The 15,070-nt window shown below is 37.6% G+C and overlaps 1 protein-coding gene across 1 annotated transcript in view; it reads right to left on the bottom strand.

Moving 5' to 3' along the window:
* The window catches only part of MMS22L (MMS22 like, DNA repair protein), a 99,507-nt gene that overhangs the window by 68,270 nt on the left and 16,167 nt on the right, over nucleotides 1-15,070 (bottom strand). The window contains exons 9-11 of the mRNA XM_064447589.1: nucleotides 13,170-13,283; nucleotides 11,158-11,337; nucleotides 4,543-4,605 (exon numbers count right to left, since the gene is read on the bottom strand). Coding sequence (XP_064303659.1) covers nucleotides 4,543-4,605; nucleotides 11,158-11,337; nucleotides 13,170-13,283 — 357 coding nt within the window. The remainder of the gene's footprint in view (nucleotides 1-4,542; nucleotides 4,606-11,157; nucleotides 11,338-13,169; nucleotides 13,284-15,070) is intronic.

Genomic DNA, 15,070 nt, shown 5'->3' with positions numbered 1-15,070 from the left:
ATGCCTACCTTCACTTCTCATGAACAATTAATGTAGGGCATATGGCTTCTAAAGTGGAATATTTCTAAAACAACTTTAAAATTGAAAAGGCATTTTCAGTTGTCATAGAAAATTATATATTCAAGACATTACATATAACAACATATGAAAAACATTGAAATAAAAAGAAACTTCAAGAGAGGTTCATTAAAACATGTAAAAAACAATAGTTCAAATATAATAAAAATGCCTACAAATGAAAGGTGATCCTCATGTTTTTATATATGACGTCTCTATTAAACCAGTAGTCTTCCCCAAATAATAATCTTATACAAAAATCCAAGGGACAGGCCATTTTCAACAGCTGCTTTTTTTTTTAATGAATAAAAACAAGAGTCTTGACAGAAAACAAAAAACTGCAGCTGAACATCTCCATTTCTCTAGAGAGACCTATCCACTTACAAAAGATGTAAAAAAAATCCCAAACCAAACCATGCATCAAAGCACACACCCTTTAGAAAGAGAACACTTAGTCTTAAAGCTGTAATTCATGCATAGGATTAAGTTTAGGATCTAATTCAACGATGACTGCTTCAGTTAAATTAATTCAACAATAAACATGGTATTGTGTGCGGCTTCAATTTCAACCATTATTTATCTGTCCAACAATAGTTTTGAACAGTTTCCAAAACCAAGACAGTACTGAAGGCTTTATCTCAAATTTAATATTAAAGTCCTCCAGACTTCAAATATCCTGGGATTAATGGATTCTCTCATTGCTCTTTTGCTTAAAATGGGCTCTAGCACGGCTGGAAATACTATCAGAACTCTTGTGGTAGTCAGCTTTTAATTTATCCCAGAAGGGAAGAACACCAGATACTATCAAAATGATAGTACTACCTAAACACAACATTTTTCTCTTATGACCTCCTACTGTAGTAACAAAATTGGTTTCCTAGAACTCCAACCAATACTTCTGTATCTCTTTTAGAGTAGAATTAAACAAAAAATATAGTGAAGGTATAGCAAAATTGAGGCAGAAATGAAACAACATGAAGCATTTATTTTCTAAAATGAGAGAAGGCTACTGAGAGAGATTGCTATTAGTTCTTATGAACAAAAAATCCTTCTGATTCTCACTTACAACAAAACTTTGTAAACACAAATCTTATACTGACAATCCATAAATTTAATCAGTTTGATGTTGCCTAGTATACAAATACAGCTATGTTAATATTCCTAGTAGAATAATTTTCATCTTGTAGTACAAATAGAATTGTAAACCAGCTCTACTTTTGTCATTAGCCCAATAACAGACATCAAATTACAACCCAAGCAGGGAATACTTCATGTAACTAGTTTTCCCATACACGTCCTTTTTTTGGTACAGATGTGAGATCTCTCACACGAGCAGTTGTCTTCAACTCCATCAAGAATTATAAAAAAAAGAGCAGGTTCCAGCTGAGAAACTCAGTCTGTCGATTGTTTGAAGCTGAAAGGATATACCCGAGGAATTAGCACTCTACACTTGTCCAAGTATCATTATTGCTCCTATCTTTATTTACAGCGCAAAAATAAAGTGTTTTTGCTTCCCATCTCCATTGGTCCCCTAACCTGAATAACACTTTCATATCTCTTCCTTGCTCAGAAGCAGGCTGACTATAACCTGATGAAGACTGAGTTCCTACCCAGAGATATGGCACTGCAGCACCCCCTGCCACCTTCACCTGGACATGGGACACCTTCCTCAAAAAGTCTTTATCGCCCCCAAAATCAGGCATATGCTGGATGAAGGTGGCTCAGGCTCTCTGCTGCCCACGAGGACTGCCCCCTCTCTGCTGGGAATCACTAAACTCAACAGTTTTACTGAAACTACCAAAATGCTGCAGGTTTAACACTGTTAGTCATTTTTGCATCCCAGTACTTAGCTGTCTGAAGGATGTTAAAGCTAAGTCCAGGTTCTGCTGATTCATCACCAAAGGTGGACCATTCTTTTCTCTGCTTCCACAATGCTCACTTACCCTCAAAACCCGTGTCTGCAACAGTGCCTATTAAATCATCTTTTCACAACACAGAAATTGAAGCTCACATGAAGAGAAATTATCGTTTTACCAGTAACTGTTAATCTCCTACATTACAAATGTAGGATCTGCACCTTTTTCAGATGCTTTTGAACACACAAAACTATGCACTATCTCTATTTCCCCCCCATCCTTTGTATATTCCCATTCTCCGCCTGAACATGCATAGTCTACAAGCTTTTAATGTTATGGAGCAACACGCATAAGTGGATTACAAGGTTGATGTACCAAACATGTTTAGTTCTTAAGCTCCCATATACTTAAAAATGACGTTTCTAACCACCAACTCCTGCCCTCTCTTGCAAATAAGTGACTTGGCACTATCATCTTTTGTAACTTATTTTGCATAGCTATTACTGTGCATCTCTAGTGTAGATAACAGAGGGTATATGCTGAAAAGGATTGCTTAGGTAGTATTTACTAACAAACTCAAGCCAGGTGTTAGTGGGCAGCATCATCAATACTGTCCTGTTGTTCATTCAAAGAGCACTATTCTCCCTTTTGCTTCTTCTTGCTCCTCCACGTGCCATTTCATTATTGACTTCTTGATATCTTGTGCTCCTCATTCCTACGCTTTCTGGTCTCAAAAATACTCGCTCAGCAGATAGTTCAGAGATACAAAAGGATAAAAGACAAGAGCGGCCACATGAAGCTACAGATCAACAGATGAGATGGACATGTCTACTGGTAAAAGATCTCCTTCCTAGACCCTGTAAAGAAGGCTGGTGTGCAGGGATAGGAAGTAGGATGCACTTTTTAGTAAAAGTATGTCCACGTACCCATGCATGCACATATAGGACTAATGCTCTCCAAGGAGCATTTCCTACAAGGAGCTAACTCCATAATGCAAGAAAAAAAATAAAAAGAAAAAATGAAAAAAAAAAAAAGAAAAAAGGAAATAAACTAGATGGCTCCCTAGATGGTTGGTAATAGTTGGAAACATATCCTTGGCAAATGAGGGTTTGTTTTCATTCCAACAGTGGTTGCCTGGTTGCCTTTGGAAATTAAAGCAGGTATTTGCCTCATATTACTGTGTCATGATTGACTCATTATTTAAATCTTATGAACTTGGCCACCTACCTGCCTTTCTAAACTGTCTACAATTCAATACTTATTAACAGAAGCATCAAAAAGCTGTGTATTTTACAGATATTCAATTTCAGTGTAATCTTTATTCAAAATAATAAACGTTTGCCAAGAAAAGAGGAATATTTTGAAGAAAAACATAACTACAAGTGTCCTCTTCCTGTTTCCCAGGTTGCTGACATACAGCAGATGCAAGACAGGAAGGTGGCTAACAAGCTACTCACAGTTTTTATGCCTCTTATCTCATCTAAGTCTCTCCAGTTTCTCTCACAGAATGGCAAGGATCCAATAAGTGATGTCATCACTGTAGTTTTAACGTATATGCAGAGTGTGGATATCAGTTATATACTGTGAAAATATTCAAAGAGAGCTAACCTTTTAAGCTAAAAGGCTACGTAAACAAATGTTATGGATAGTATGATCTTCCAACTTTTTAATACCCTATCTATTGTTTCAACTATTCTAACAACTACAAAATATCTTGTAAAAACTGTAGTTGTAACAAGTATTGTCGCGTACTTGAGCTTCAACCACAGCTGTTGCTGCTGCATGAGCAAGGCAGTAATAATAATAAAAAACCCGAACTCACTCCTCTTCTGCTTTCTAGAACAGAACTTTGCAGGAATTTTTTTTATTTCACCTGAGACCAAATACAAAAATAAACATGTTTATTCTCATTTTAAGCATACACAAATTAAAGAAACTATTTTTATAGGTGTTGCTGATACACCATTTGCAATTTGTACCATGCAACTTCAGAACAAATTTACAGAGCTGCAACCTAACATATTTAAAAATGTGATGAACAGCATATTTAAACTCATTTTAAAAGGAGGTCAATTCTGACCTCTGGGCCATGAAGCATTGCATTAACAGTTCTGCAAAAAGAAAAATGATAAGGTATGAAATGAGTGCTCAGAAACTAGAACCTTATCAGTAAGAGTTTGATTCAAGCCTGTAAGACAAATTGCTCAGCAAGGCAAGTCACCTTCCCGCTGTGAGGAGGATATAGCTGAATTTTCAATGCAACTGACTATCTTCCTCATCATGTCTCCTCAACTAGATATCCTTGCATTCAGTATCTGGTTTACATTTTCTAAGCATCCAGCTCTTATTCTGAATACATCTTGTCTTAGTAGCCATATGCCTACCCTTCCAGGATAATTATCCTTTTCCTTTATCTGACAATTTAGCATCAAGAACAACCACTTTAAAGCAAGCGTAACTGCTAACAAGGAGGTAACTACACTGCCGTAGTTCAGCTACGTCAAGGATGTTAATTTACCTGTGATAAACACACTAGCATTCCAAAAATACCCTTGTTCGTTGGACTTTCTTTTCCTGAAAGCATCCCTGATGCTTTCCTTGTTTGTTGTTTGTTTCTTTACACACTTACTTGAGCATCAGTGGATTTTTTAAGGAGTTCTTCCACAAATTTCCAATTGGATTCCTTCTGCTTCTGAAAAATAACGATTATCAGCATGAAATAGCATTTGTATTCCTCACAGGAATCATTATGTAATAACATGAAAATAAGCAGGCAAGAGATTTCCAGAAATATTTCATTTCATAACAGCATATTGTAGTCATCACTGAAAACAGCTTTTTTGTTTTACGAATGTAATTGATATCCATCCCAAAAATTAGGCCTCAAAACCAAACAGCCTAAAATAGACTATGCAATTTAAACTGGTTTAAGTGACTCATTTGCAATCCCAACCTTCACTTTTAGTGAAGAAGCAAAACACTAACGCATTTTTGATTAGTACAAGCAGTATGTCTTACAATTTCTTTATTTACATTCTGTAAAAAGGAAGATATAAAGGGTAAGAAGGAGGAAAAGGTACAATCTCACGTTTTCTTGTTTTTTCCTTTTCAATGAAAAGGAACACTTCTAACTTATTTTTCCCATGCTAAACATTAAGGATTGTTTTGGCCAATTCGGTAAGGAACTGGCCTGATAGTAATGGCCTATATAGGTAGAAAAAAAATACAGGGTAGGTCAAATATGGCCCATAATTCATATTCTTCATCTTGGGAAGACAGATAACCATCCATTTGAATCAACTAGACCATGCTAGTGAAGTAAGAGAGTTGCATGGCAAAGTATATTAAAAAGAAAGAGGAAAAAAATAAACAGGCAAAGTGGGAAAGAAAAGTGTAGCAGGTTTTGCAACTAAGGCTATCTCCCAGGAAAAAAAAAAAAAACAAAACCAAAAAAACCCCACAGGCAACCAAGCCAACATACTTACAATTCTAGGAGGTCCAAAAATCACCTCTTACACTCAGCTTTGTAGATAACTAGTTGTGTGAATATGGTACTTTCATCATTATCCTGCCTTACTTACTCCCTCCACTATCACAACTGTTAAGCCTTATAAATTATTCTGCAGGAATCTGTCCTTTAAATGTCTGCATAGAGCTTACAATAAAGAGCATGTAGCATTTTATACTTTGGTAATTGAAATAGAACTACTTTCCAGCAGCAACACCACCGTGCCCCATCGTCCTCTGCTACTGACTATACTACTTAACGCTGTGACTTGGTGACAATTCCACACGAACTCCAAAATTCTCTTGGTGCTCTTTGAAGATGAACTCTCTAAAAAGATGCACTAATACTCATGCAACGCAACTTGACTGCTTGGTGGCTTTACGTTTTTGCATGACAAGAAAATGAGAATCCTGAAAGACTGCCGATGGTAGCAAGTCACAGTCTCTGGACTGTTTGTGGAACAAATATGAATGAAAGGACAGAGCTGCAGAAAATTACGCTAAAGCTGTGATTTCACAATTCAGGAACTTGAGTAGTATCAATTAAGGAGATCCCACTGCTTCTTCTCATCCTGCCAGCTGCTATTCCTGCCCTCACAGCTGCAGCATGCCACTCCTCAGTTGTTCTGGTACTTCTGTTTGTGGGATACAGTGTGAACCAGATCAGTGACCCAACTCAGAGCTTTAGGAGAGAAAAAAAGAATGAAAGAAGAAGGAGGGCCTGACCTAGGTTATAGAATAGGGACACAAATAATTGTACCAGATCAGCAGAGGGTATATCATGGTAAACAGTACTTTTTAAGCTGTTATTGATGACAAAGCCTTTATATCATGAAACCAGAGCTATCATCCTGTCAGACAGAGAGGCCACTGCATCAACAACTAGCCAAGGAGTAAAAGCAGCACTTCAATAATGAGTAAAACCCAGGAAGCGCACAATCAGCATTCCCAGACAGTTCTGGCTAGTATTTACACCAGATTTTTGACTGCCATATTTTAGAGCTTGATGTTATGTGGATGCCTACACACTGGCATGGTCCTACTGCAGACTCCAAGTAAAGTTCATCACCTGCTCAAAAGCCAGATTTATCAGAGAGGAGTTGATGTTAGAGAGTCATGCTAATTGGCTATGAGACCTCTGAACGTCTGCATCAGCCCACTCAGAACACGCTTTTAGCATTCCTATAGTCAAAGGACACGATTTATACAAAAGTGGTTTATTTCCAAACTTCCAGCTCATCTGCAGTATACAGATCACCTTTCAAGATCCTAGAGTAATCTAGGGCAAACTCATGACGCCAACTGGAATTAACTACAACAGTGCACCCAGGTTCAGCCCAAACTCAGGAAAGAATGGCAGAAACAACCTGCTGTCCTCTTTATTTTAGCCTCAATTGTCTCTATCTTTTAACAGACTTGTTTCATTCAAATTCCACTAAATTTACATCCTAACAGTACTGCCTGCTACACTGGCATATGCCATGAAAACTGTTTACCATCCATCCTTGTTAGAGAGTACATAGAATCCACATCTCTTACTCCAAACCTGCTAGCTTACAACATCCTCCCTCAACCCCAGAGAGTCCTAAAATCAACAGAACCTGGAGATCTTAGAGTGCATAGAAGTGCTGCTAAAACAAAAAACTTGAGCTGAGACTCTCTGGGTTCACAGGAAGAAACTTTTGCAAGGACTAACAGCTGACTACCTGGAAGAGCCATAATAGGCTTTTCAGCTGGAAGTCCGTGTTTGCATATCTTGCCATGTAGTCATTTCAGATTATATTATTCAAAGAATTCTTAGCCCCAAGTAATTCAGCCTATATTTCCCTAGCCCAAAGTATATTGAAATTGACCCCTGCAATGTTCAGAAGTAGCAAATTTTCTCATCAGGTCCCATTTGGTTTTCAAATGTACAAATCCTGCTTTTCAGAAGAGTGTAGTGGGACCTGAATGGGGGGCTATGGAAAGAGACGTGTACTGTACATCCCTCAGAACAGAGCCTCCAAGAAACCTGGCCAAAATTTTCTAGTTTTAAAAAAATTGTTTAATGTGTATGAAATTTATATTCAATATATATGAATCATTGCATATTTGAAATTACGTTACATGAGCTAAAGGGGAAAAAATAAAAAGAAAGAAGCCTGAAACCTATTTAGAATTTTAAAAGCTTTCCTAATAACCTCAAGGCCATGCAGACCACATTAAAAAATTGAAAATCTTCCATAGATGACATAGGCTTAGAGGCAATTTTTGCTACAGAGCGCATGAATAACCATCATTATGACACATCACCCTCCCACCTCTGATCATAGTTAATTAAAAGAAAGCATGTGTCATGAAGCTATTGCATCAGATGTTTCACCAACAAAACAGGACTAGACTGAGCCCTGATGTAATTCCACTGACTTCACAAATTTATATCATGGACTACTTTACCTTATAATGTACAAAGAATGTTTGAGGCTGTAATTTGAGGGGTGGGGGGTGGGGGAACAGGAACCTAAAGAAATGTTTACCACTAACAGTCTATGACAGACTACATTCTTGTGGTATGTGAAAAGGCACTGCTGTTACTGATAGATATTTTCTAAGCATCCATGGCACTTAAGAGAACAGGGATCCCTGGACAAACTCACAGCCACGCTCAGAGAAATGCAAAGCACTGCTAACAGTTTGAACATAAAGACTACTGGAAACATCAAGAGGAGCGTGCATAGGATGGTCTCATGATTTACAAATCAAGACTTGGAAATTCTGTTCTCCCAGGTGGGCTCTAAGGAAAAAAATATTTAATCTTAGGCAAGTCACTTCCTGTCACTGTGTCTCAGATTCCTACTTTAAAATAAGAACAACAGGAAACCTTTTTTCCATTCTACATCTGTTTGGCTTATTTAAATAATATAGTGCTTGGGGCAAAAAAATAATCTCTCACGAGGCTAAATACATAGTATGTATCAGTATGAGAGACAGGAAAAAATCCAATGATCAAAGTAAACAGTATCACTGCATTTTGATTAGGGCATAAAATATAAGAAACCCAGGATAAATGTCTGCTTCACACTGGTTTCTGTATTCAACCTGGGATTAACCTTTTCTCTCCATTTAAATTCCTGTAATAAACAGGGAATGCAGTAATTCTATCTTCCCAATGTCCCTCTGAAATACACCATGGACTGTGGTCCTCCCCCACTACTGTAGTAACAGGGCAAAAGCAAGGGAAGTTTGAGACAACCTGTATGAATGTGTAAGAAGTTGCTTCATTCTGCCATGGTATTATTAGAAAGGACTGAATCACATGATAAATGAACAGCCTGCCATGGGATCCTAAAGGATCTGTCAGCCCACAAGCAGCATAAGCATAAGCATCCCACATTCATAGAGTCCTCTAGTCACCAGAAATGGTCATGAGTTTTTCAACTAAGTATTCAATTACTGAGTTACCACACCTTCCCTGTCTGTGCTGGTTTTGGCTGGGATAGTTAATTTTCTTCAGGGTAGCTAGTGTGGGGCTGTGTTTTGGATTTGTGCTGAATACAGTGTTGATAATACAGGGATGTTTTTGTTATTGCTGATCAGTGCTTGCACAGTCAGGGCCTTTTCTGTCTCTCACCCCACCCTACCAGCGAGCAGGCTGGGGGTGCACAAGAAGCGGGGAGGGGACACAGCTGGGACAGCTGACCCCAACTGACCAAAGTGATATCCCACACCATATGACATCATGCTCAGCATATAAAGATGGAGGAAGAAGGAGGAAGGAGGGGATGTCAGGGTTATGGCATTTGTCTTTCCAAGTAACCGTTAGGCATGATGGAGACCTGCTTTCCTGAAGATGGCTGAACAAGAAGCCTGTTGATGGGAAGCAGTGAATCAACTCCTTGTTTTGCTTTGCTTGTGCTCACAGCTTTTACTTTACTTATTAAACTGTCTTTATCTCAGCCCACAAGTTCTCACTTTTACCCTTCCAATTCTGTCCTCCATCCCACTGTGGGGGAGTGAGCAAGCAGCTGGGTGGGGCTTAGTTGCCAGCTGGGGTTAAACCACAACACTTTTTTTTTTTTGACAAATCAGGGAATTTGCAAGATTAAAATCAGTGGAAATAATTCTTAATGTTATTAGAAAGTCTAATTTTACTTAGGAATAAAAGCATTCACAGAAGTTCAACATTTTTAATTCCTTCTGTTTATATACTAACAAAAGATCTAAAGACGAAGGGAGAAGATTTTAAGTTATCAAAACAAATTGATCAATTGGTGTGATCAGACTCTTCCCTCTTTACAGATCTGCCGTTCACAAACATGTTTCAAGGTTTTAACCTTTTATCCTAAGTCAGGAGGGGAAATCACAGTGAAGATTTTAACAGAAAAAGGGTATGACCTTTCCAGTTTTAATACACACTATTAAATTAGAAATAATAGGACACTTCGCAAGAAAGGGCAATTAAGCCCACAGAAGCCATATATAGCTGATGCTTGGCAAACTAGCAAATATAAGCAATCCAGCTGAAATGTTTAAAAAGAAAAAAAAAAAATCAAACAAACGCACACACCAACACACACAAGTACAATGAGACAAAAGATAAAAGAAAAGGACAGATGACAAAAGATGGCATAACCTGATTCTCCCTAGTGCCAAAAAACACTATCAGACAAACAAAACCACAACCAAGCAAACATAAAAACCCCACACAGAAAACCTAGATTTCTGGGTCTTCAGCTATCTCTTTAGCTTTAAGTCAGCTTTCATACCTCTCAAAATGGATGAATTCCCTCAGCAAGTGCCTATTTCCTTCCCAGTTAATGATCAGAAACTTAAAACTACGCAGGATGAATCTCAGACTAAGAGACAGAAAGAAAGGTCAGGGTTTACATGGCCCCAGAACTGCAGAAAACTGTATCAAATTCTTCGTGGACCTCACTGCATCAGTACCAAGTATGGCCCTACATACACCTTACCAGTGTAGGAATGGCATGTGCAGGTCCCACCTAGGCCCCTTACAGAATGCATGGTAACATCAAGTTACAATGAGACTCACAGATAAGAACCTGATTAATCGGGGACTAGCCTGGTCTAGCCAGTAGGAAAATCTAAGGCCGTCTTCTAAAAGCAATCATTTTGCAAGTTACTGTGAGAACTTGCTATGCCAAAGCTTGAATTCAACAGTTATTAGACAGTGTCTATTGGTACCACACCAACACAGAAAATTAAGCCGTATACACAAATATACATGTACCTCATCATGCCATTGCTGTGATGCAAAGGGAATGCAATTAGACAGAGTGGAATTCATCCAGAGCTACTACTTTAAAAAAAAAAAGTGGCATTAACAGTTACATAGTCAATGTCCGAGGTTTATACTTCATATGGTACAATCTAACACGTTCAGTTCCTAAAACAGCAAACCCAGTGGAGCATTTATGCTGCAGGCAGGCAGTCTTAAAACATATGCTACATCATTAAGTATATGTGCTACTAACTAGTTGGGATATTTCAAGTTTCCTTAATACAGTAACCTAGTGAATATCTTGTGTATAACATGAACGTGTCAGGAGCTCCTGGAATGTTTACCAACTTGTACAAAGCACACCTTAAAACCACCAACCTTAAAGGACTTTTTTGTAAGGAGTGCGAAAATTCCTGTATTACAACATTAATTGTTTTCTGTCAACAAAAACAACCAATGTTAGATACCTAAATAAATTATAACAACTTACAGGTATTTAGAAAAAAGCATACCCACCTTTTCATCTACGTTTCCGTTACGGTCAAACTGATAGAGTGATGCCACGTGAGTAATAATCCACCAGCTAAAACTCAATGGGTCTTTACACTGAATTGTTTCACAACCAGATATCCTTTCAGAACTACTTGGCCTTTCAAAGATATTCTTTAGAGTTTTGTTCACCAAGCTCCAGAAACACTGCAGGAAATGCAAAAGTAAATTTGAACTGTGTTGAATAACAAAGCCTGTTTTAAGAGTTTTCTTTACAATACTGTCCTATTGATTAAGTTGCTTTTACAGAGAACAAGCAAGATGACAGTCATTTAAAGAAAATTAAAAAACAGTGTTCAGTATTACCAGAGAAAACCTGGAGCTACTTTAGAACGTCCTCTCTGAAATGCCAGTAGAAAGCAATGTGAAAGGACAAGCTTTAAATCACAAGGAAGAACACGGTGTGTTACTTCACAGGCAAGATTATAAGCTGATGGAATGACAATACGCAGATGGGATGGCACAGCAACGTTCACCTGAGAGAGATTAGAGTTCTTCAATGAAGACTTTTTATTACAAATTTTTAAAAATTTTTAGTGCCACCTAACCTAACCAAGAGGAATATAGTAGTAGATGGTACAGAATCAGTCTGAAAGACAGCAAACCAAGGCTGAAATTCCCCATTTTGTTCCAAGTCTGTTCCAGCACTGACAAATCTGATTAATTCTCTTTGGCTCAGATCCCTGTCTATACCACAATACTACTACTTCTTACAGCCTGTGCCTGTCTTCCTTAATTATACAGAAACTCTCTGGGACTTCTTTGCACCTGTATTGCACCCACCTTAGCTGGGTCCTGAACCTAACCTATGCTTCAAAGTGCTAGTACAAACACTTAACACTAACAAAGTTTCACGTCTGCTGTCCACCTTTACATCTGTTGTCATTAACGTGTAAGTAGCTATTAGTACAAATGCTCTGCTGTGAAGCACTTCACTCTATACTAAGTGAACGGTACGCATTGCGCAGATGGCAGCTTTGATTTTTATAAAGATTATTTCAGAAAACTTTCAAAGGATTTTGACGCTTCTTAATATTCATTCAGAGAAACATCAGCTCAATTCTAACCAGCTGGCAAGAAAAAATTCCAAACCCTAGGAAATATTAGCAAAGGGAAAAAACAAAATAGAAAACATCATTATGCAATGTATGAAATCATATGGCCACCAAATCCATACTTGGAATGCTGCATGCAATCCTGGCACTCTGCCGTTAGAAATGTAGTAGTATGGAAAAAGGTTCAGAGAAGGGTAACAAAGATGGTGGCCACAGGCAGAGAATGGTGCCTGTAAAAAGGCATTGAATACAGTAAGACTCTTCAGCCTAGGAAAGCCAGAAGGTAGGAGATATCAGAAAAAAAAAAAAAAAACCACCCGAAGAGCCAAAGAGCCATGTAAAGTCATTTGGTATAAGGAAGGAGAATAGGTTGTGATTGGGTCTTCCAATAACAGTATAAGGGGGCATCAAAAGAAGACAGCAACTACCAGATTCAAAAACAAAGACCAGATTGTTCTTGTATAGGTAGTTAAGGTATGGGTATCAAAGACAGAAACATGGGCTAGATGTATCATTGGTCTGACTGTACCCGTGTTTAATGCCTGGAGATGAATCATTGCATGACATGACACACAAAGTTTTTTTTTTTAAAACTGGTAGAGATGGTTTCTTTTCCTTTGTTCTACCATACAACTTTCACAGTCCCTTCTTTTGCTTTGCTTTCCCTAGCACAAGGAGCACTCCCTTATCAGTGCCCTAGGTCATAATCAAACAGTACACTGCAAACCTGGAGTCAGGACTTGATGCACATTCAAGACCATGGCCTAAAGCATCACAGTTAGCATGCAGTCCTCCTAAAGTAAATATGAAGTTCAGTTCTATCATCAGATATGTTAACTGGTGCATTCATGGCCACCTGGGAACATTTGGCACCCGTATTGCATATGTAACATGCATGCATAGGTAACAGTATTCATCTATTACCTCTGTGTGAGACCCTTTATTTCTGTGGTCCAGCAGCTGAATAAGTAGAATCCATAATTCTTTAATGCAGGTACAGGGATAATGGTGACTAGTAAGAGCCTCAGAAGGTCTCACCTGAAAACGAATATGCAATACAATTATTCAGAGAAGCGTTATTTTTGAAATTGCATTTTATGTACCAATATTTCCTCGGTTTTCAGTTGTTTGGTTTTTTTTTTTTTGCAGTTAAATAATACAGCTATGATTACATATTGGAAAGTGGATTATTTCATTGACATCTAAAATATCTCATACAACAAAGACTGTTTCCTAAATCTACATAAGTTACAGGTTGTACTATTTCTTAGCTGCTTCTGAGCCACTTTCAGACATTATTTAATCAAATGAAAATGGGGTTCAGAGGCCTAAATGAAAAGGAGCTGCAATAAATACTGATTCATTGTCTGCCAGTAGGGAAAAGAGAAAATGATTGATTATATTTTCGTGATGTTCTTGGGAAGATAAGGAAAACACTTCAAATTATTTAATAGCTATTATTGTTGTTATTGTTAATTGAAAAATCCTTAATGACTACGCATAACGCTAGTAGAATATGTTTTTGTTGGCATGAGGATGTTAATGTTCCCACAACATTTCACAAAATCTGCTTTTCAGTAAATTTACTGCAAGGCATTCTTTTAATATGCAGAAAACAGCATATTTGAAGTCATGTATGTTATTTGATTACTATTCCATATTTAACAAAATTCACTCAGACTGATGCATTTCAAATGCAAAGTAGTCTTCTTGTGATTCTTCTTTCAGTTTTACATTCCCGGAATTGTGAAACAAAATAAGCAAAACAGCAAAAGGAAGTGCTAAATACATAAAAATTCTCTGTATGCTTTGTTGTTTTTAAGACCTACTAGCACTGTATTTGAAATAATCATAGTATAGACAAAACTCTACTTACTCTGTCTTAGGACCTATGAATCCACTGAACTGTATTCAGAGGTGGTAAAAATAGTGAGAAAAGTTTTGCTTAAATAGCATAATTTGGCACATTTTACTTTCAGCAAGGACACAATGGCAGAAACATAGAAAGAAAAGAGGCAAGACGAAGCAGCTCATACTCAGTTTATCCCTAAACAATTAGTAGTCCAAGTTTGAATAATCAACCTACACCCCTCTAAAGCAGAGGGGAACAGGCACCTAGAGAGACTAATTCATCTAACTCACTGCAGGAGAAAGAACTGTTGCTATTCTTCCCCAACAATAAAAAGAACCTAGGGTAACTAGTTTAACCAACTAACTCCTAGACACCTAGATCTGATGAGACGAATCCTAAATTTTTATATCCTCATGCTCTTCCTGATCCATTCATGCACAACTGTTCTTGAATCACACTGGTACGTAAAATCATTTCTGAATTTGGAAACCTAATGGTGCAAATTAAAAAATAAAGCAAAATATGCAATGCCAGTCACAGCACTAGCTGTGTGAAAGAGACAATACAGAAGTGGGAGTGAACGACTGAAAACCACAATAAGAAGAACAAGCATATCACCAACAGTTTCAAATCTGTATAATATTCTATAAGGATACACACATTTTATTTAGCATCCACCTTTAGAATAATACATTTACAACTACTGTTTTCACACAGGTCCAAATCAGGTTTAAATACTGAACACTGAGTTATAAATATGAATTTATATGTATTTATAAGTGTGACACATAATTTGTTTTTCTTTTAGTATATAAAGAACTCTGCTTACCCCATGAAATTGTCAGGATGGACCCTGACAATCGATTTAAGAACTTCATGAGGTCAAGACTGAAATATTTAAAATAATTCTACTATTCATTTGTTCAGCATATGCTGTTGAGAGCTTTTCATGCGCCTATGCCTCCTCTCACTT

The sequence above is a fragment of the Phalacrocorax carbo genome, chromosome 3, assembly GCF_963921805.1.
Source record: "Phalacrocorax carbo chromosome 3, bPhaCar2.1, whole genome shotgun sequence".
Classification (NCBI taxonomy): Eukaryota; Metazoa; Chordata; class Aves; order Suliformes; family Phalacrocoracidae; genus Phalacrocorax; species Phalacrocorax carbo.
Note: the sequence above shows the minus strand (reverse complement) of the source record. Positions and strands in the feature narration are given on the sequence as shown.